This window comes from Dama dama, chromosome 7, assembly GCF_033118175.1.
Source record: "Dama dama isolate Ldn47 chromosome 7, ASM3311817v1, whole genome shotgun sequence".
Lineage (NCBI taxonomy): Eukaryota > Metazoa > Chordata > Mammalia > Artiodactyla > Cervidae > Dama > Dama dama.
In genome coordinates this window covers 6,598,514-6,620,086 of record NC_083687.1, presented here as the reverse complement: position 1 = coordinate 6,620,086, position 21,573 = coordinate 6,598,514, and the positions used below count along the sequence as shown (strand labels likewise).

The 21,573-nt window shown below is 43.7% G+C and overlaps 1 protein-coding gene across 12 annotated transcripts in view; it reads right to left on the bottom strand.

The window, feature by feature from the left end:
• The window catches only part of DST (dystonin), a 517,500-nt gene that overhangs the window by 10,387 nt on the left and 485,540 nt on the right, over positions 1–21,573 (bottom strand). For 10 of the 12 annotated variants that reach the window (XM_061146340.1, XM_061146344.1, XM_061146348.1 and 7 more), the window contains 13 exons: positions 20,840–20,959; positions 19,204–19,373; positions 17,609–17,768; positions 14,947–15,141; positions 14,351–14,479; positions 9,214–9,357; positions 8,346–8,534; positions 6,879–7,008; positions 5,114–5,277; positions 3,809–3,971; positions 2,134–2,288; positions 1,888–1,962; positions 885–902 (listed from right to left, as the gene is read on the bottom strand). In XM_061146340.1, the coding sequence (XP_061002323.1) occupies positions 885–902; positions 1,888–1,962; positions 2,134–2,288; positions 3,809–3,971; positions 5,114–5,277; positions 6,879–7,008; positions 8,346–8,534; positions 9,214–9,357; positions 14,351–14,479; positions 14,947–15,141; positions 17,609–17,768; positions 19,204–19,373; positions 20,840–20,959 (1,812 nt within the window). The remainder of the gene's footprint in view (positions 1–884; positions 903–1,887; positions 1,963–2,133; positions 2,289–3,808; positions 3,972–5,113; positions 5,278–6,878; positions 7,009–8,345; positions 8,535–9,213; positions 9,358–14,350; positions 14,480–14,946; positions 15,142–17,608; positions 17,769–19,203; positions 19,374–20,839; positions 20,960–21,573) is intronic. The other 2 variants (XM_061146341.1, XM_061146351.1) reach the window with 1 other exon arrangement.

Below are 21,573 nucleotides of genomic sequence, written 5' to 3'. Positions count from 1 at the left end.
AATCCCCTGGACAGAGGGGCCTGGTGGGCTGTCGTCTACGAGGTGGCATAGAGTCAGACACTACTGAAGCAACAGCACACACAAATGGTCAGGTATTACAAATAGCACGACTGTTTTCAAAAGCACAGAGTTTAAAAAAAAAACAAAAAACCTCTCCTTGTTTAAATCAAAATATGATTTCTCTTGTCTTTAGTTCTAAAATTCTGACCTTGGGCAGTCTATTCTGACTTAAATCTGAGGTCAAAATGGCCTAAGGTACGGCTAGGATTTCATGCAAGTCACAAGAGAAACAGTTCCTCACAGGGGTCTGTATCATTTAAGACTGGCAGAACGACTTTCTACTCGGGCTGCAAAGCCCGAACTCGATGAACCAGGGCACACGGATGACGGCTGCTCTGGGGAAAACCATCCCCGAGGCCGAGTGACGTGCTGCCCGCGCTGAGCTGTCCTCCCGGGTCACTGCCAGAGGCTGGCCCCATTCCCATGCCCTGCTCAGAACCGCCTCCTCCTCACGACCCAGCACCAGCAAGCCCGCCCGGAGACTGAACAGTCAAGTCTGTGCTGCGGAGTAGCTGCATATGGCAGGCGGGAGCAGGATCACCAAAGACAGGGCTGAAAACGCACTTGCCACACCATGCCTAGCCAAACCACAACTGATTATCTGGTTTGCTTGAAGGTAATCTCCTCAGAGACACAAAGCAAAAAGGCGTCCTGGATCAAGGACGCTTACAGCGTTGACAGAAACACCACGCCAACCAACAATGTAGTAGCTAGGGGGACAGCATGGGGAAGATTGGCCAGGGCAAGCTTTAATGACTATGAATTAAAGTTAAAAAAAAAAAAAAACCATTCGGAACTTGAGAATACATTCCACTGGTTTATACCTGATTTCCCAGGAAGAACTGATAAAAAAAAAAAATGAAAAATGGAAGAAAGACACAATTAGTTCAATAGGAAACTTTTCATATGACTCCAGAAAACACACACACACTCTCACTCTCTCTCTCTCACACTTTGGGATTCTGGATATAGTATCTAGTTTAGAGATGTGCAGGTACCCATTTTTCCCAACTTCAAACCAAATAATCAGAAAATTTTCTATGCAAGTTTTTTGGAAAGTCTTTGGGTTTCAAACTTAAGGTAAGAATTCAAACGTCTACTGGGTTGGCTAAAAAGTTCATTTGGGTTTTCCCGTGCCATCATACGGAAAATCGTGAGCAAACTTTTTGGCCAGCCCAATAGATGAATATTTTTCGATGCGGAAATACAAAAACAAAATGAATACTGTTTCATTTCTAAGTAACAGACTATAGGAGGGAAACCCAGCACATTTCCTATCTAGCTACTACAAATAAGAGATGTTCCAAAAAAAGAGGGAAAAAAAATGATAGAGAAAGTGTGACTAAGTCACAAGTGCTTTCAAGTAATTGTTTTGAAAGAAGGTAAACTGAGTTATTGAGATTTAAATTTTTAAAAAATCTCTGCATCAGAGGACAACACTGCCTCTTTCTCACATTTATAAAAACAAGTCAACATTTTAACTTCGCTCGCTTCCTGGCTTGGAATAGTTTTGTTACCGAAAGTATGACAACTTACCTCTGATCATAATAAAATAGATAATGAAGTAACATGAAGCAACCTAAATATACAAGATGTATTTTCCTGTGAATATTTTTCTCCTTGAATGGACATCTTGTACTTGTCAAAGATATGTCCTAATATATAACAAGCTATCTTTGTATCATTTAAAGTTACAAAACCTGGAATTTCACATACCAATATCCTTTGACAGATGGTAAAAATAAGTCATTAGCACTCCTGGGAAGCAATACAGGTCACATTCCACTCGTCCTTTAAGTGGACCTCGCGGCTGTTTTGGAAACTCACCCTGTATTTGTTGTCTCCAATCTGCTCAACCTGGAATCGTTTTGCACACTTGCACTTAGCTACCTGCCTTGTCACCTGCCAGAAGCAACGATAAAATAGTCACTCTAAGGTTAATATCACATCGTGGCACCCTTAAAACCGTTATGCAACAACGAACTGTGGAAATAAAGCAGCAGCATCAATTGTGCAGGGTATGCGGGCGGGACACGAGGTGACCGCTGCATGCAGTACTAGGGCAAGCAGTACCTCATCTTCGATTTTGTCGGCGTCAGTGACGGGTTTGTATGCATCCTTATTTGGGTGAAGGGCAGCCACAAATTCATAGTAGTCGATGTACCCGTCTCCATCTCTGTCGAAGATGTCTGCAACCGCACTCATCTCCAGGCGGCTGGTAGGGAACTCTTTTAATAGTTTCAAAACAATAGTAAGGAGCATTAGTGAGGGATCACTGACAAATGAAACTGCAAGGTATTTAAGATGAAACCATATTAATGTGATATATGTACACTGTGGAGGGATTCCTCTCATCTAGTTAACACATCCATCACCTAACATATTTATCTTTTGCACTTTTTTGGTAAGAGTAAATTTTACTCTTTCAGCAAATTCCAATCTATACATGTTATCAATCATAGTCACCATGTGACATAAATATATATGTGTATGTGTGTGTGTTATATATATATGTATATAAGAATATGTTATACATATATAACCAAACATATTATATATATATATATATATATATATATATATATATATATATAACCATAGTCATACATTAGATCTTCAGGCCTTATTAATTTTATATCTGGAAATTTGTACCCTCGTACCAGCCTCTCCCCCACCTCCCAGCCAAACACTTGCCTGCCATGTTTCTCTGAGTCTGACTTTTTGTTTAGATTTCACATACAAGTAATAATTAGGATATTCTCAGCACACTCTACTCCAAATGAACATTGATAAGACCTGCCACTTATAATAAAATTTTACCAAAAAGATTTGTGTGGGTTTTTTTGTTTTTGTTTTTGCCTCCTTGGGTGGCTCGTTTGGAGGATCTTAGTTGCCTGACCAAGAAACTGAATCCACACGACCCCTGCAGTGGAAGTGCAGAGTTTTAACCAATGAACCCCCAGGGAAGTCCCCCCAAAGATTTAAGTCTTAAAAAAAAGTAAGTAGCATTAACTTGTTAATTCTGCCTGGAGACATTCTTGGTTGTACATCTGAATTGCAGTGTGGCCAGTTAAATGATCAAATATAATAAAATCTTTAAAAAGAAAAAAAAATTGATTTATATAACATAAGCACAACCACTATACATGTGGCCTAAATTTACCCTTCTTTACTATTTGAATCTTATTTAGTGGCTATTTTTCTAGGCTAAAAACTAAGATTAGCAGATTTCATATGGTTCAAGTACCACTTATGGAATAATCTACGTGAAATTTACTTTGAGAATGGTTTCTGGTAACCTCTGCCAGAGAAATCACAAACACAGGATCAAACTAATCTATCAACGAAGGGGGCACGTACTTTTAAGAATTTTTATAGCCTTGTAATTTCCTACTAATGACAATATTAGATTAGAGTGTGAACAACAAAAAAGAGGGACTGCCTTGCATTTACTGACTGCCCATTTTATGCCAGGCAACACAGTCTAAGAATTAAGAATTATTAACCTGATTACCCACTGCCAGATTATCTGTGGTTGACACAACTAGTAAGTGTGCCTGCCTCCAAAGCCATACATTTTAACCAAGAACAGTTTTTTTTTGTTTGTTTTTTTGAGGGCAATGATTTCAAAGCCAAATTTAAAGGTGATGCTTTATTAGTAACATAAGATTGCTAGCTCCAAAACTTAAAACTGTGCTCATTTTCTTAAAAAACTACATTTATTCTGGCCACCTCACTTGGGACTTACTTGAGGAAAGGATTCCGTCAATAAACTCTTGTCGGGTTATTTTCCCATCCTGATCTTTATCGATCCTCCTGAAAAAGTCCATCACTCGGGATTTCTTGTGGTTCATCCAGCGCATGTACTTTTTGCGCCAGACATCAAAGTCAAAGTTGGCAAATTCTCTAAGCTGAAAAGGGCAATAGGCATTTTGCTGAGTGACTACTGTGCTCAAATTACATCTTATACAACATGAGTGTGATTCTTAACGATCCTCTAGACAACAAAAATTTTATATGATATTAACATTATTTTTAATGGTCCTCTAGAAAAAAAATTGTATCTTATAGAATATGAATTGCCATTATTTTTAATGATCCTCTAGATTCAAGGGTCCCCAGTCTCTGGGATCTATTCCTTGATGAGCTAAGGTGGAACTTATGCAATAATAATAGAAATCAAGTGCACAATAAATGTAACATGCTTGAATCATTCCGAAACCAATCCCCTCCCCAGTCTGTGGAAAAACTCTCTTCCACGAAATTGATCCCTGGTGCCAAAAACGTTGGGGACTGCTGCTCTAGATAACAAGAATTTTATCTGATACAACATGATTAACACTATTTTTGATGATCATCTAGACAACACACACACAGTGTTCTTTCCAAGAGAGACATCATCTTGTAAAGGGGGCCTCAATGCTTATCCTGTAAAGTTTATTTTCATTACTGCCACTGTTCTGTTCTTTACTTAGTAGAAGGAACAAAACTCAAAATGTCAAATGAAAATTTTTTGGTAACAGCAAAGGCACAAAGGTGCTGTGACCCATGAGAACATAGCTCTGTGCCCCTGGGGAGCAGGCCCAGCTCAGCACAACCCATTAACCCCTTGAGCTCTCCGCCGCCAGGCGCTCTCAACTCCCACCTTTTAAACATTCACCAACTCCAGAATCGGAAACTCTAAGAGCCTCAGATCAGAGTATGTATAATTAAAAGATCTGCATTATAAATGATTATAGTCGCTAGGTGATGCCACCAACAAACATGTCAAACCAGACCTTTTCCTAAGACGGCACCTTCTTATTATGTTACAACGTATCTGTTTTTGACTTTGATCCCTTAAATCCAAAGCCCATCTATCAGGGGTTTGTTCTCCATAAAAACATTCATACTTGCGGCATTAATTTTAGAAATGTTAATAAAATATGCACTCTGACATGAACAGTTTATCGATTGCCAGAAATGTTGAAAAAAAAAAAAATCAAGATTTTGGCAATGTGTTCTGGTGAATGCAGGCAAATGACACTATGGTGGCGAACACAAGTCTCCTCACCTCCTCCAGCCTGTCCAAGGCGTCGTTAAGCTTCCTCCTCCTTTCTAAGGCAAGAAGCCAGACTTGCTGCCACTTGCTCACCAGTAAGTTGACCCTGGGATTTTTGGTTTCAATTTGCGTCTGTGATCCAGAGGGATAGAAGCTTGGGGCTGGGAGGCGTTTACCTGTTAAAACACAACTTGATTAGGATGGCGAAGTCTCCAGGGGTTTGGAAGGTGTTAAGGTCTGACCTCTCCTGCTCCTCATTCAGAATGAACCAACTTCACTACTGACTGTGATGAGTAGAAACTCTGATGGAGGTGAAGTGCAGTATCAGGGTCCAAATGCGTTTTACTTAACAGGGATCACATACTGTTCAGAGACGGAGGCATTTTAATGTATCTTGACAGGAGCCCTGAGGTACTAGAACGCTCTCTCAATACACTGACACTTCAAACACTTTTCAACCTGAATTCTGGGCCACTTGAGGGACAAAGAAGCACCCTGCCTTCTTCCTCTTGGCTACCTCCTCAGGGCACTGCTGTCTGTGACTCAGCTCCAGAGACCTGGCTGTGACTAAGCGGCTGAGCCTACAAGGACGGCAGGTGCAGGCAGGCGGTACCGGGGCGCCGCAGTCAGAGTGAGACCCCCGCAGACCCCAAACCGACCACCAGGTGTGAGACAGCCCGATTCCTCCAGGCCCCTTTCCTGCGGAGGCAGTCCCCTGAACACTATCTCACGTCCCAACTTACCGCCCTCCTCAAGCTTCCTCCCTCTTTCTATCATTTACAGGCTTCCATAATGTCACAGTTTCCTCATCTAACTAAATGGCGCAGCGTGAGCTGGAAAAACACATCACTGGCCTCAGCTTGTACACAGGAAGGTAGTGTCCAGGCTGAGATTTGCCTAGATTTCCTAACCCCCACGGGGTTGTACAGAGATATCAATAGCTAATATTTAATGAGCATTTAACAACAGTCCAGGAAAGGAAGTACGCTGAACACTTCACATATAGTGGTTAAACTGAATCCTCACCACAGTCCAAGGAGGTTACAATCCTCCCCTTTTACAGATGAGAAAACTGAGGTTCAGAAAGCGTTTAGGTAACAGGTCCAAGGTTGCATGATCCAGCTGGTGGGGCAGGGGGCCACAGGACAACTGAGCACTCCGCATGCGGAGTCCATAACCACTTTCTTACCATGGCAGACCCCAAACCATTTTTTCTTTTTGTTTTACTAAGACACTGTTCAGAAAATCACAAATTGGTATAAATTGTGCTTCTTCTAAATCTTATCCAAGCAATTATTGAATTTAATGTCATTTTTTGGGGTCAAGACAGGCTGGGAAGCCAGTAAATAGAGCCTGAAGTCATATGACCATGAGCAAAATCAATCAGATTACTGGTTACTAGTGAACAGTTAGGTCACGGTCATTCCTATTCCACTCCACTTGAAGGTTATTTACATACTAGAAGCAGAATGAGTCATTTCAAAGGGGTTGATGATTTCTGTTCTTGTTGCAAATCTTTCTAATTTCTTCTGGCTAATCTTAAAGATACATTTCAAGCAAATAAGGTTACATACAGAGACCTGGATTTACCTTTTTCTTTATTTTTAAATAAGTTGCTGTAATACTTAGCCCATGTTTTCTTTCAAGAAAACCTTTTGTTATTGAGAGCTCGTGTAGAATCACCTATGCCTCCAAAATGTCAAACCGTAACTCAAAATAAAAGGAAGTTAACTTTCGTGTATCGGCATCCTCGTTTTAAGGAAACGGCCCCGCTTACGTCCTGCGCGCCCCTTGTCCAGGACCGGGATGTGGGACTGCAAGGAGGAGGGGTCTGCCGCCCTCCGCTTGTAGGTCTTGGTGACTCTGTCCACGTCAGGCTGCTTCCTGGTCATCTCCTCCATGAAGGTCTGAAAGAAAGCAGTGACACCAACCAAATACAAGCCTGTCAGTGAACGCTACCTTGAGAAATGAACAAAAGAGAGAGAGAATAAAAGGACCACACTACAATTTCTGAAAAAAGAATAAAATAGCACGTTTTACCCACGGTGACAAAAATCTAACCACCTTAACATACAGCATTTACTTACTTCTAAAGACTACGAAGTGTTACAGGTTAGTAAGGACAGTGTTTCAAAAGTGATTTGTTCTCGCTTGAAGACCACCCCGGGAGCAGTGGATGACGAACACACCCTGTCTGTGACCGGCTGGGACCAAGTGTCCCGCTCCCCCTGAAGAGTCTCAAAGTGAGTATCTGTGTGCTCGGCAGCGGGGCTATCTAGGGACACATCTCACCGACATATCCAAAATGTTTAAGATGTCTTTGATATACAGTGGCAGAAAGCATTCACATTAAATGTGGAAACATCTCAAATATCCCTATCAATAAATGGGCTCTACCAGTGAGGCCTCTCCGGGCTCAAGTTTATATTTAAAATTTAGGTTTGGCTCTCTTGCCCTTTGTCTCATCTTCTTGGGCTTATGATCATGATTGATCATGTGTCCCTGTATACGAAATCGGTGGCAAAGGCAGAGACTGGTAAAAATTATGGGAAAAGGAGGAAGCAGACAAAAGTGAGAAAAGTGAAGAAGCACGTTTGCAGAATGTCCATCACCCTGGAGAACACTGATCACTTTAACACTGCAGATGCCAGAGACGCTTCAGGGCCGCACAGGCACTGAAATCTTATATCTCTATTAAAATACGATCGCACTGTTAATGGTTTAGCGAAGTAATCTGACACTCAGTGATCTCCATAAATGCACATTAAAGAAATGAATGAGCAAACAGCAGGTCAGCGTGATGCCCATCACTTCCGAACCTGACACTTTTTTGAGTGAGACCATATGTTCCCACTGAGATGAGATGTGTCTGAAGGACTGGCGGGCTTCTTGTGAGATGCTGAGAGCAGACAGTAGAAGATGCAAACATGGACCAGTGAACAAGAGAGGTGAGGTGGCTATGGGGGTGCAGGAGGGGAGGGGTGGACCTGGGGACAAAATGCAGGGAGAGCCGCCCGCCAAGGGAGTAGGGGGTGGCCAGGGGGAGAGCCCATCCGAGGGGGGCGCCCTGATGGGGCCAAGAGGAAAGAGCATCTGAAAAGGGCAGGAGACCCCAGCAAAGCAAGAGAAGCTCCAGGGCCGGGGAGGAGTCAGACACGGTGGGGAGGGGCTGAGGAAGTGAACATGAGCACACGGCCTTCTCCTGAGAAGGCCCGAGAAGGCGGGCTGGGGTGACGTCTGTTACCTGGTGCTCCGCGATGAGGGCTTTCACCTCTTCGATCTCCTGGGGGATGACCTCCTTGTCCCTGTCGCTCAGCGTGGTTTCAGCCCATTGCAGCCAGGCCAGCAGGGCTTCCAGCAGCTCCTGCTTTGCGATGAGCCCGGCCAGGGCGCCGGCCAATCTCTGCTGGTGCTGCTTCGCCCAGGCCAGCACCTGATGGACAAACAGACCTTGCTCCCACTCCCTTCTATCTTAGGGCATGATTTCACGGGTGTTAAGTACACAAAATTTAAACGTGTATCAGGATCACCCTCGGCTAGATGCATAACTCTTCCAGTTTTTCAAGATTCCATCAGTGGTCCCTAGACCCAGCTGGTGGAGGATACGGGAACCCTTTACAATATTCATCACCCTCAGAAGGGAAGAAGGCCATCAATCACCCAGGCGTCCCTTCACCTTCGAATTTAAGTTCAAACTGGCATCCCCCAAAGGATCATGCATGCCAACTCCACAGAGTGCAGGGTGGAAATAAAAATAGCTAAGATCTTAAATACAAAATGAACTCACTTGTGTGTGCAATTCTTTCTATAAGCATAGATGGCTCTGAAAAACCTATTCAGCAGATATGATGTGGAATTGGACAGAAAGTTCTACAGTGAACCAAATATTTGCCTTTTCATGTTTACGGGACACAACTGCAGAACACCTGTAACTTCTTCAAGAAAAGTGGGTAGCAGAGATAGGTAATACCCAGAGGAATGGTCTCACAAAGAATGCAAGCCTCCAGGTTCCCCCAGCCTTAAAGGCATAATCAATTGCCCAAGTGTGCACAGCCCCTCGCCCTGACTCCCACAGCTCCCGCTGCCCTAGGCACGGCCCGCGGCACACTCACCTCCTCGAATCTGGCCCGGATGATGGTTATCCAGTGCTTGATGGTGGTGATGGAGTCGGGGTGGCAGATGGCCAAGATGGTGTCCCCCATGCTGGTGGCCTTGTTGAGGGCGGCGCGCTTCTCCTCCAGTCTCTTCATGAACTCCTGCGGCAGAAACAAAGGCACGCAGGCTGAAACCAAAACTCAGGCGGCGCCCACTGGACTCTCAGAGCTAAACCAGCAAGCAAGAACTTAAATTGATTTATTCACAGCTGGAAATCGTTCGCCAATGAGGAACTGAGAGAGGGAGGGAACAGAAATCGGAAAAAGCATCTTCTAACCCACTCTCAAAATCTAGGTGCAGGATACTGTCTTGTGCTTTACAGATTTATAGGGAAAAAAAAAAAAAAAACCTCCTAAATTTGAATATATTATAATTATTATATTAACAGAGAGGGGGATTGGGACAAGGCCTAAACCAGAGGCAGAAGGAATATGAATTGGAAAAAAAAAATGTTCTAGCAAATAAGACAAGGAGGTTAGTGTTTAAAGTAGCATTCACTGCGCCAGGAATGACAGGAACGCGTGTCCAAAAAGTGCCAAGGAAGAGAGCGGGCTGGGTAAGTGTTTAAAGTAGCATTCACTGCGCCAGGAATGACAGGAATGCGTGTCCAAAAAGTGCCAAGGAAGAAAGCGGGCTGGCCGGGAACCGGGAAGGCCTGGGCTGCAGGAGAGAAGCCCCACACCCAGGCAGGAAGCAGGCCCGTGGGGCTGCAGCAAGCGGTCTGACAGGGCCGGTCCCAAAGGCCGGTAAAGAGAGCCTTCCTCAGCTTCGGCAGGACACACGAGCCTCAACAGGTCTGGAGGCTGTCAAACCAACCTCCTTACAAGCATCTCACTTGCTTTACTTTTGGCCACCAGAACTGCACCCGTAGATTCATGGATCACAGAACTCTGAAAGTGGGGCTGAAGGATGAGAATCTTGGCCCTAAAATATGTGACATGCCTCCCGAATCCTGCACCGAATTTCAAACACCCACTGACCCCCTCTGATCTATCTGGACCCCACACCAAGAACAATTCCTGCCCTGACAAGAGTGGGAGGGGGTGGACAGCACCAACGTGACCCACGCCCGGTGACCAGGGGGTCATCTCAAATGACAGGCGTGCATGTCTAGTGACCTTTCCTTCCTAACCTCCAGAGTGGCTGTCTGATGCCTCCTATGCTGGCATTTTGCTCTGATAAAACAATCCATTTACATGCACAGCCACTAGATGTTAAGGCGCACAAGATCAAGAGTGTCTTATTCAATTCCGTGTCTCTGTGGCTGAATAGATGCTGGGGGAGTCCGGGCTCAGTCACTCCGCTGACATGATCTACTGTGACTTTTAGTTTATACTGGGGTACAGGTGACTCACAATGCTGTACTAGATTCAGATGCACAGCAAAATGATTCAGTTCTATACATACATGTAACCATTCTTCTTCACATTGTTTTCCCATAGAAGTTGCTACAGAGGACTGCGCAGAGTTCCCTGGACTGGGGGTCCTTGTTGAGCACCTCCTTTATATACAGGAGTGTGCACATGCTAACCTGAGACTCCTAATGTATCCTTCCACCCACCCTTTCCCTTGGTAACCATAAACAAATGAACTTATTTACAAAACAGAAACAGACTCACAGACTTTAATGACCCACTTTTCAAACATCACGACCTACTTTAAAAATATTTTAATTTTCACTTAAAGGTGAAAGAAAACAAACTTTACGAGGAAGAGAGAAAACCAGAGGTTAAAAGCAGCTGTGCCTTTCCAGAGGGGAGCTGACCCGATCATGCACGTTTAACTACTCCCACACTGCAAACCGGGCCCCACAGAAGAGTGTGGACCAAGAACGAGCCAGCCAACAGAGCATCCTGGGCTCCTCCAGGCCCATCTGAGCGCTGCTTCGGTGGCTTGTGGGAAACCTTGCCAATTTAGAAACTGGATTCTACCGAGAGGGCTCCAGTCTAAAAAATTAAGTATTCTGTTTGCCTTCTATTGGTGAATGTATGAAGGGAAACAAAGGAAATGGAAAAGAAAGAACAGTATTACTGTAAAATATTATTACATTTATAACACTGCATGTAATTGTATGCTAATTTAAAAATATTTAGAAGGAATCTGCTGTTAAAACCACCACCCCAGCCCGGCTGCCTGCCTCCTGTGTTTCAGGGATTCCCGGCCCGCTCTGAAGGTGGTAACACCACACGGGGCGTCGTTCTGCAGGGCGGATATGCACCCGGGGCTTCAGGAGACACTCTGACACCCACACCCCAGCAGGTCAGCGGAGCCCAGAGCAGCCGACGGTCAGCACACAGTAACACAAAGCAGATTTTCAAAATACTGAACTGAGTCAAAAAAGGATAGCAAACGTGATGTCATTTTCCTACTTATACAGTCCAGCTTCAACTTGAAAAAGTGCATGCAGCATTTCTTTCCTCCAGATAAGGTTACACAAGCTCACATCCCTTCTATGAATAATAAGGCAATATGTCATTGCTATAGCGTAGGCAAACCGTCACTGAGAGCATGAGTATAGTGACTAAAATAAGAAGTCACCATACATGATCTCATCTATTCTACACTGGAATTAATGATGTGTTTCCAACAAACACAAGGTTACTCAGTGGTTATTAAAAAGGTCCTTTACAATTTACAGGAAATGCTGACATTAATACTATCATTACACTGAAACAGGCAACAGGCACATGAAAAGATGTTCAAACATCACTAATTATGAGAAAAAGGCAAATTAAAACTACAACGAGGAACCACCTCACACTGTTAGAATGGCCATTATCAAAAAGTCTACAAATGACAAATGCTAGAGAGGGCGTGGGGAAAGGGAACCTTCCCACACTCTTGCGGGGGGGGGTGTAAGCTGGTAGCCACTATGGTGACCAGTATGGAAGTTCTTCAGAAACTAAAAACGGAATCACCATATGATCCAGCAATCGTACTCCTGGGAGTACATCCAGACAAAACTCTAATTCAAAAGATACACGAACCCCTGTGTTCACAGAGCACTATTCACAATAACCGAGACAAGGAAACCGCTTAGATGTCCATCGACGGATGGATGGATAAAGCAGATGTGGTACATATATTCAATGCAACATCACTCCGCCAGAGAAAGAATGAAATCATGCCCTCTGCAGTGACACGGATGGACCCAGAGAGGATCATACTAAGAGAAGTCAGAGAAAGACAAATACCATAGGATACCACTTACTGGAACCTCAACTATGACACAAATGAACTTATTTATGAAACGGAAAAACAGACACAGAACAGATTTGTGGGTGCCAAGAGGAAAGGGGCTGGGTGAGGGATGGAGCGGGAAGTTGAGGTCAGCAGAGGCAAGCTTTTATATACATGAGACGAAAACAGCAAGGTCCTATCGTATAGTGCAGGGAATTACATTCAGTATCCTGGGATGACCCATAATGCAAAAGAATATAAAAAAGACTGCATGTATGTGTGTGTGTAAATTATACAATGTACATATTTATATATAAAATTAATACAACACTGTAAATCAATTACACTTCAATTAAAAAACAGAAAAAACCCTCAAGATACTTAATTTTAAGACATTTAATGAATACTATATCCCAGGGGGAAAAATATAACACTATTAGCATTGCAAATTCCTGATTTTTTAGAGTCAAAGGTTAAACAATAATCTATTGAAGAGCTCTCTGGACCACTCTCATAAGGATTTTGTGAGTCCTATGTATTGTCACAGGAAAAATCTTGACCTGAAAACTCTGGTCAGAATTTTATTTGGTTAATTATTTAATAGTATATCTACTTACATAAACCGTTTAATCTATAATTTGCAATATAAGTTACTTTGCAAAAGAATTTAAAGTAGCTCTTGATTAAAAACAGAGTTTGCAGAGGCTTAAAAATAAAATTCCAAGACCAGTTATTAAACTACTGTCTTACTTACAAAGGTAAAAATTATTAATTTACAATTCTAATGGCATAATTTTATAAATATTATCCTGCTCAGTAAGGACATTTCACCTTTGAAATGTGTATCTAAGTGCAACAAAATTTTGCTCAGGAGCCAAACAGCCCCCTAGAAAAAATGTGCTTCCTGGAGACAGAAAAACAAGAGTGCCTAGTTTTTTTGTTTTTTTTTTAGTTTTATTTTTTAATTTATTTTTTATATGAAGAATACTTGATTTACAATGTGGTGTTAATTTCTGCTGTGCAGCAAAGTGACTCTGCTACACACATATATTTCTATATTCTTTTCCATTATGGATTATCCCAGGATGCTGAATATACTTCCCTGTACTGTACAACAGGACCCTGTGGTTTATTCATCCTATAAACGTCCAATCCATCCCTCCCCAGCTCCGCCTTCTCCATGGAAACCACAAGCCTGTTCTCTATGTCCACGAGACTGCTTTGTAGGCAAGTTCATTTGTGTCATATTTTAGATTCCACACATAAGTGACATTTGTCTTTCTCTGTCTGACTTCATTGAGTATGGTAATTTCTAGGTCCATCCATGTTCCTGCATAATGGCATTACTTCCTTCTTCTTTATGGCTGAGTGACATTTCCACTGTGTATATATTTATACACCACATCATCTTTATCCATTCGTTTGTCAGCGGACATTTAGGTTGCTTCCATGCCTTGGCTATTGTGGACAGTGCTGCTATGAACACAGGGGTCCATGCGTCTTTTTGAATTACACTTTTATCTGGATATATGCCCAGGAGCAGGGTTCCTGGATCATATGGTGGTTCTGTTTTCAGTTTTATGAGGTACCTTCACACTGTTCTCCATAGTGGCTGCACCAACTTACATTCCACCCATGGTGTAGGAGGGTCCCCTCTGAGTAACTAGTCTTAAAAGATCCAGCTTCTATGAAGAAGGCATAATAAGACAGCCACACATCCACGTGGGTAGGTGCGTGAGGACATACCTATGTAAGGGAGGAAGGTACAGATAAATTCTAAAAACGTACCAGATCTTGCACTACTTCTCAGAGAGGAAGATACTCACGCAGCTGGTATTCGCAATCATGAATTAGTTTTCTCTATTTTGGTTGGCTTTCTCACTTATTTTTTTACTGAGCATTCACGTAACTCACTTTATGCTGGTCGATGAGAGTCCGGAGAGCGTCCTCGTCATCTGGGAGAACACCGTGGAAACGCAGCGTCTGCTCGGCTTCTGCCAGCCACTCCAGGAGAGCGTGGACCACGGAGTGAAACTCCTCCGCCTAAGGGCGCAAGTGTGCCGAAAGAGATTCCCAAACACACTCGTTAGTAGAGTCAAGTCTTCTCCATGAAAAAAAACAGTCTTACGTTTAAACTGATTCATTATATCCATGACTCCCAGGAAAAAGAGAAAGACAGAGGGTGCTGCATTTTACAAATGTAGGAAAATCTGCTGGAAATGCCTGTAGGAAGAACAGTTCACCATTTTAACCATCTCATTTGAGGGGAATGGCAGCCCATCTTAATGTTTTTGCTGAAAAAAGGCTCCACCAGCAGTTTTATGGGAAGATTAGGAAACCTCACACTGTGAGTCAGTGAAATTCTTTGGAGAGGAGACGGTAGGTGGGAGAAGGTATGGAAGGATGCTCTAAGCACTTCCTCCCTCGAGTATCCCAGCTTAGACAAGGGGGTGTGTGGTGCTTAGCGCAGAGCCTGTCAGCACCGCTGGTGGGGTGAGCGCAGACTTTACCTGGCGCAGGGCAGCCTCGAGGCGGCTCTGCTTGGAGATGGACAGGGCGCACACGGTCTCCCAGCGTGTACTCAGCTCCTGCATCTGGACCCTGACCCAGGAGGAGTCGTCCTGGCTGCCCTCTATGAGCTCCCGGGCCGAGCGCTTCAGCGCCTGCACGCTGCTGGTCCTCTTCCCCAGCTCCTTCTGGAAGACCTGGGACCAAGTTTGTTAAAATGAACTTTCGATTGTCAAGCCCAAAGAGTAGTACATACTATATGAAACAGGCATGTGCACCTAACATCATGTATGGCTCTCCAACACCTAAGGTTTAACGACTCGGGTTTTCTGCAGAACTTCAGAAAATAAGCCAAGTCACACCACTCCTATGAGGGCACTGTCAAGTCCGGGCTTACATCAACTTCATCAACCTTGTAATGCTTTCCTGAGTGAATGAATGTTCCTTTTTAAATGATATATTGGACTTAAACACTGGTGGCCACCCTCTTTATTTCAATCCCATGCATCAATGCATCAAATTCAGGCCTTCCCTGGCAGTCCAGTGGCTAAGACTTTGGGTTTCCACTGCAGGGGCGAGGGTTTGATCCCTGGTTGGGGAACTAAGATCCCAAAGTGCGCCAGATGGTGAGGCCAAAAACCAACTCCAGAAAACAAACTGCGTCAGACTGTCTGAGATTCTTTGTGAGGTGTTCCCACTGCTCCGGACTCCATCCCCATGTGTTGGCCACCAGACTGCTCTCCACCAGCAAACGCGCCTCAGAGGCTGACTCGAGGACAACGGCAGGGAGCCCCGCAGGGGCTGGCACGCAGCCTTTTTTCCCTCTAACAATCCTCTGTCGTATCTTTCACAGCATCCTGGACACTAACCCGTAAGGACAGATTTTAGAAGCTCGGCTCCTTACCCAGTTTTGGTGAACTCTGATTTTCCAGGGGTTAAAATGACTTCTTTGGCCACAGAATGAACCCGTTTCTGACCCTAAGAGTCTGTCTGCAACCAGATCTTTAAAATAACCAACTTCCTTTATAAACTAAGAATCAACTTATTTTTCTAAAAAGTCATCACAAACAAACACTACCAAGCACATTTTATCCCTTTGACTCTTATCTATGAGTTTCTAGTCTGATACTTGGATCATTCACAAAAGCGAGCCTGTTGAAAATAATCCAAAAACAATGTGATGAGTTCTTTGCTGACTTCACACTGACACTGTTAAATGAGGCGCACCCGTAAACACACACACACACACACAAACACACACACACACACACACACACACACACACATCCAAGGTACAGTGTCTGGTGCTTCCATTTGTGATAGGAGCAGTAAAAGGGTTCTGAGTAGACCTTCCAATGCACTCTGCATACGTTAACTTCTTATTGAGCCTTTCAATTGCATTACTAATGCTGAATGATTAATTCATTCTTGTTGACCTTCAGTATATAAAAAACCTGGCAAGTGCCTAGGGGAGTAAATATTTAGACAGTGAGCTTATAAAAATGGCATTTATGTACAAAGTAACATTACATTATTCATTCCTCACTGAATGAGTGCCAGGGGATGGGAAAGACTGCATTAATCACCCACAAAACATTTGTCTCAGTATAGGCAAAGCAACATAATTTAAAGCTTTTAACATGTTTGTAGACCTGATTGATGCTCTATTCTCTTAATTCCTGTTCATCTTCAAACCTAACAAATTCCCTTCTATGAATATAATGTGATCATGGAATGAGAAAAAGGCAAATAAGCATGCAAAACACCAGTTATTTTAAAACTAACAGGTAAGATCAAGATAGCATAACCAGGAAGGTGTAAAGAGAACATTTAAAATTAAATAGTTTCTGAAGTGCAAAATTAGAGAGAACTATATATGAATGCAAGTGGAGTATCATAACTGTATATACGCCTAACAACCCTACATCAGTACCAGGCCTCATGTTGTTTTCAAGTTTCTTTACGTTTTAACAGCATTTGATCATAATTGAAGACCTCACACTCAGTATCACTGAGAGTCTCAAATATCACCTCTGACTTGTACAACCGTTTAACATACAGATCAGGAGATGGCAAGGAAACCAATTCCAATTTTCTTAAAGTAGTAATCAAATCCCCGCACATGCGGTTGTCTCATAAACTGCTACAGGTTCAGGGGCAAGGCTAACACGGCTTCTGAAAAGAGAGACGCAGATCTGTGACGCAGCTCACGTCACAAACCTAGGATTTCAGCAACGACCTAGTTCCAGGTCACCGCATGCGTGATTTTAAATTGCATCACACAATTACTTAAACGCATTAAAGAAAGATTCTTTAATCTTTAATTCTTTAATCTTTCTCAAGATTTCTTTCTTAAGAAAGACACATTCTTAAAATATGCTTTAAAGGGGCAGACAATGAAATCACTTCCCAAATTCTATCAAGGTTTCAGATGTGGAAATGTAAAACCAAAGTATTTCACTGATACTGAAGCAATTTTCCTGCATGACTTTTAAAGCGGACTTCCTGATTCTGCTCAAAGGCATACATATTTCAATATTAAAGACTATGATGCAGCATGACACATAGTCTCTAGATCTTAAAAGGCTCAATGAAGTAATTACTCTTCCCTCTATATTCAGAATAATCAGACGAGATAAAATAACACATCCCACATAATAATACCTTGTGATTATCGATCAGATTCATCACCAGATCGATGTCTCCATGGACAGGCTGGTCCTCGGCCAGCTGGGGCTCAACCCTGTAGAGCCAGTCAATGAGGGCCTGCAGGGCGTCTGTGAACTGCCCAGAGAATAAGAGGGCTTCCTCCAATTTGTTTTGTCTGGCGGGAAAAATGGAAAAAAATCAATCTGGGCAACAAAAAAGCCACCCTCTAAGAACAGAACATCTACAATCCATCTGTGAAGGCTAGGCAGACCTCAAGAGAAAAAGGAGCATATTAGGATTCACTGTGGTTTCTCTGCTTTCCTAGAAAATAACAAAATTTCTCTCAAGTTTTCTTTTTTATCCCTTAAATACATGGCAACTATTCCAGGAAATGTCCCTCATCACCACCTCTGGAAATCATGGGCCCTTTGCTTTTGTCATAAAAGTATGCCTTTTCCATGAAAAAAAATCTATGTTTTCAAGAGTCATGTAGTACATATGATTCTGCAGGGGTGCAGCTCCATGGATTTTAACACGTCTGCAGTCATGTAACATCATCGCAATCAAGACACAGACAGTCTATCACCCCAAAGCTCCTCAGGCTGGCTCTGCAGTCACGGTGCCCCCACCGCTAACACCTGCTACTCATGCATCTGTTCATCGCTGGGACTTTCTGTCTCTGCAAGACTGCCTTATAAACTGTTGTGAAATCATTTAAGGGACATTGCAAAAAGTTGTAACCTTCTGAGACTGGAGACGATTTAAAAGATTTTTTAAAAACTAACAATAAAAAGCATGATGAAGCTCCTCAGAATGAAATATGTAATATGCTATTTAATCTTGACACTGACAAAAGCAATCAGACTAACTATGGACAAGAAACCTGAAAGCATTCATAAGCAACGTGAATCTGCCTGCCAATGCAGGAGACACAAGAGGCGCAGGAGTGATCCCTGGCTCAGGAAGATCCCCGAGAGGAGGAAACGGCAGCCCACGCCAGCACTGTTGCCTGGAGAATCCATGGACAGAGGAGCCTGCTGGGCTGCAGTCCACGGGGTCGCAGAGGGTCGGACACAACTAAGTGACTGAGCACACGCGCATGCACAAACTCCTTTACTGCTGTTTTACTTTCTCAGGTATTTAAAAATTATTTTAAGTTTTGGGTCTTTATGGCTGAAATGTGAGGAGGTGGAGGCAGGAGACTGGGAAGGGGCGGTGGGGTCAGGCTGGGAGGACCCTGCTCAGCACAGTGAGGAGCTTGTATCCTTGTCTACACCCGAGAGCTGGTCCCTAAAGGCTATGGGCAGGGAGGCTCCAAGAACCCACTTCTACTCTAAGGACACAGGTCTGCTGGGATGCGGGGATGGGCGTGAGGAGGACGATGGCAGACCTGGGGGCCAGTCCCACGGCAGGGGCAGTGGGGGCTCAGAGGGCAATGTCATTTTGAATGAACTGAGCACTTAGAGACAAACAAGAATGAACCGCAAAGCCTCCAGGGTGAGCACAGGAGGGATGTATTCAGGGTCCCCAGCCCTCCCTGCAAGGCACCGGGACTGTGGAATCTGCCGGGGGTCCAGCACAGCGAGTGGCCGCTGTCGGGAGCGTCTCACCTCTCCACCGACTTCCCGCAGATGGTGTCCCACTTGTCCCGGAGCTCACTCAGCATGTCGTCCAGCTTCAGGTTGTCGTCAGCCAGGGTGGTCTTCTCCTTCAGGGAACGCCCAGTCCTACTGGTGGTGTCGTAGACAGAATGCTTGGCTCCGAGGGATTTCTGAAACTCCTACGTGTTCAACAAGAAAATAGTGTGCGTGTCTACTTGGGACCAATCCACAAATAGGCAAGAGACTGAAAACTCCCGGATAAATAAGCGGAGACATGGGCAATCACTGAGCCAGCCGGTGCGGGGTGCACACATGGGAACACGCCAGGGGAGAGCAGAGTCTTTACACTTTCAAACGCAAGGATTAACTTTTTGCAGAATCCAAGTGTCTTTCAGAGCGCCTACTGTTACCACAAGAACAGTTTCCAAGCAAAACCAATTCTGCATCTCATGTATCCTTATCTTAGAGAAAGGGTGACCAATGACAGGTCATACTAGAAAAAGGCCATCTAGTAGGGTTCTGCACACATTTGTATTCCCAGGGCTTTCTACTTTAAATATGTAACATGCTTTCCTCAGACTTCATAATCCCAAGTCTGTGCTTACGTTCATATCAGGTGGTCTACTCTGAGAAGGGCAGGGAGGGTGCTGATCTCTGTCTCTGGGCTGCCGGTGCTGGAGGGGCAGCTCTTGGGAAGATGCAGAGGGGCCAGCTGGACAGGCCACTCGTGACCCCTCATCCAGCCAAGGAAAGGGTCCCCAGCATCCCAGCATCCCGACCCCTGCAGTCAGTAACACCCATGAATGGAGCCACCAGCCTGGAAAAACACGATGGCTAGCATTTCATGATGAAGATAAAACTTACATCACAAATTTTCTTATAGCCTTTTAAAAATTATCATGTTCCAAGCAATGATTTACATGTAAAACCTAAAATTACAAACCCGTTTGCAGGAACACACTCCTTCAACACACATCCTCACCCTGAGGGCTGATGCTCACATTACAGAGTAATATATAGAAAGACCCAAATTCAAAAGTGCTGTGGAGAATGGGGAGGTGGTCTTTGAATGGCATGTGACTGGAATATACATGTCAGAAAATACAAAAAGCAGTGTTTCCATATCTTCTTGTCTGCCCAAGGAAGTCGGTGACCATGCCTCTTTGAGGACAGGGTGAAATTTCACACACATACACAATAATCCCAATTTAGGATGAGGCAACCAATTTTCCCCGCTGCACTGTTTAAAGGAATCTACATGGCAAAACCTACATTCTTTTCCGTACACAGTTACCTTCTGCATGGCTATGAAAGAAATGACAAGACAGGGCAGTTGTGATAAACTGAAGTGCCAGTGTTCAACCTCTGGAAATCCTTCATGCGTTTTAGATAGGAGAAAAAGTCCGCTTTTAGCTGTGTGTGTTTTAACAGTTAATCCTGGGATCATAATTGAATGATTCTTGGAGAGTAAAGATACGACTGCCCTTCGACCAACATGAAGGGCAACTGGTTTTAAGTTTGATGTGAGTCCATGTTGGACAGCCTTTCTTCTCTTGTGACGGATAAACGCACAATCAGATAAGAATTTCAAAGTGACCTTGAGACATACAATGACACCATGTGCTTCCTTTAGCTACCCACCCACCTTATGCTGTGCCAGTTGCGTTTTGATTTTGTCTGGGTCGTTGGCAATTTCCAGTTCAGAATCCAAAGACTTTTCTGACTCTTCCAGCCACTCCATAAGCTTACTCCAAGCATCATGGAACTGTAAAAGAAATTCACATCTTTGTCCAGTCGGGCACACTCACTAGATTTGAAATCAAGTACATTTTTAAACAGAAACTAATAATAACAGAAATGTAAGAAATTATTTATTCAAAGTTTTCCCTGAAGAAGAAGGAGAAAGGATATTTTCATCAGCAGATTACAAAACATCTTGTTAAGGCTTCTGTGGTCATGCCCCAGGGTCACTTCGTTACAACTCATTCAAACAGGTCAGCTTTAACAGAAACAGAAGTGGGGCTTGGGGCAGGCAGGGAGATCAGGCAGAACGCCCCACGCCTTCTTTTGCTCCATAACTTAACATAAGCACAGACCGGCATGCTTTATGTTATCCCACAGGTCTCTCATATTGCTTTCTCTTTTTTTTCATTTGGCTTTCTGAATGGTGTTCTGATTGGAATCTAAAATATGACACAAATGAACATTCTACAAAACAAAACAGATTCCCAGACACAGAACAGACTCGTGGCTCTGAGGGGGAGGGCGAGGAAGGGGAGGACTGGCGAGGCTGGGATTGGCTGATGCAAACTGTTACATATGGGATGGATAAACAATAAGGTTCTGCTGTGCTGCCCAGGGAACTCTGTTCAGTATCCT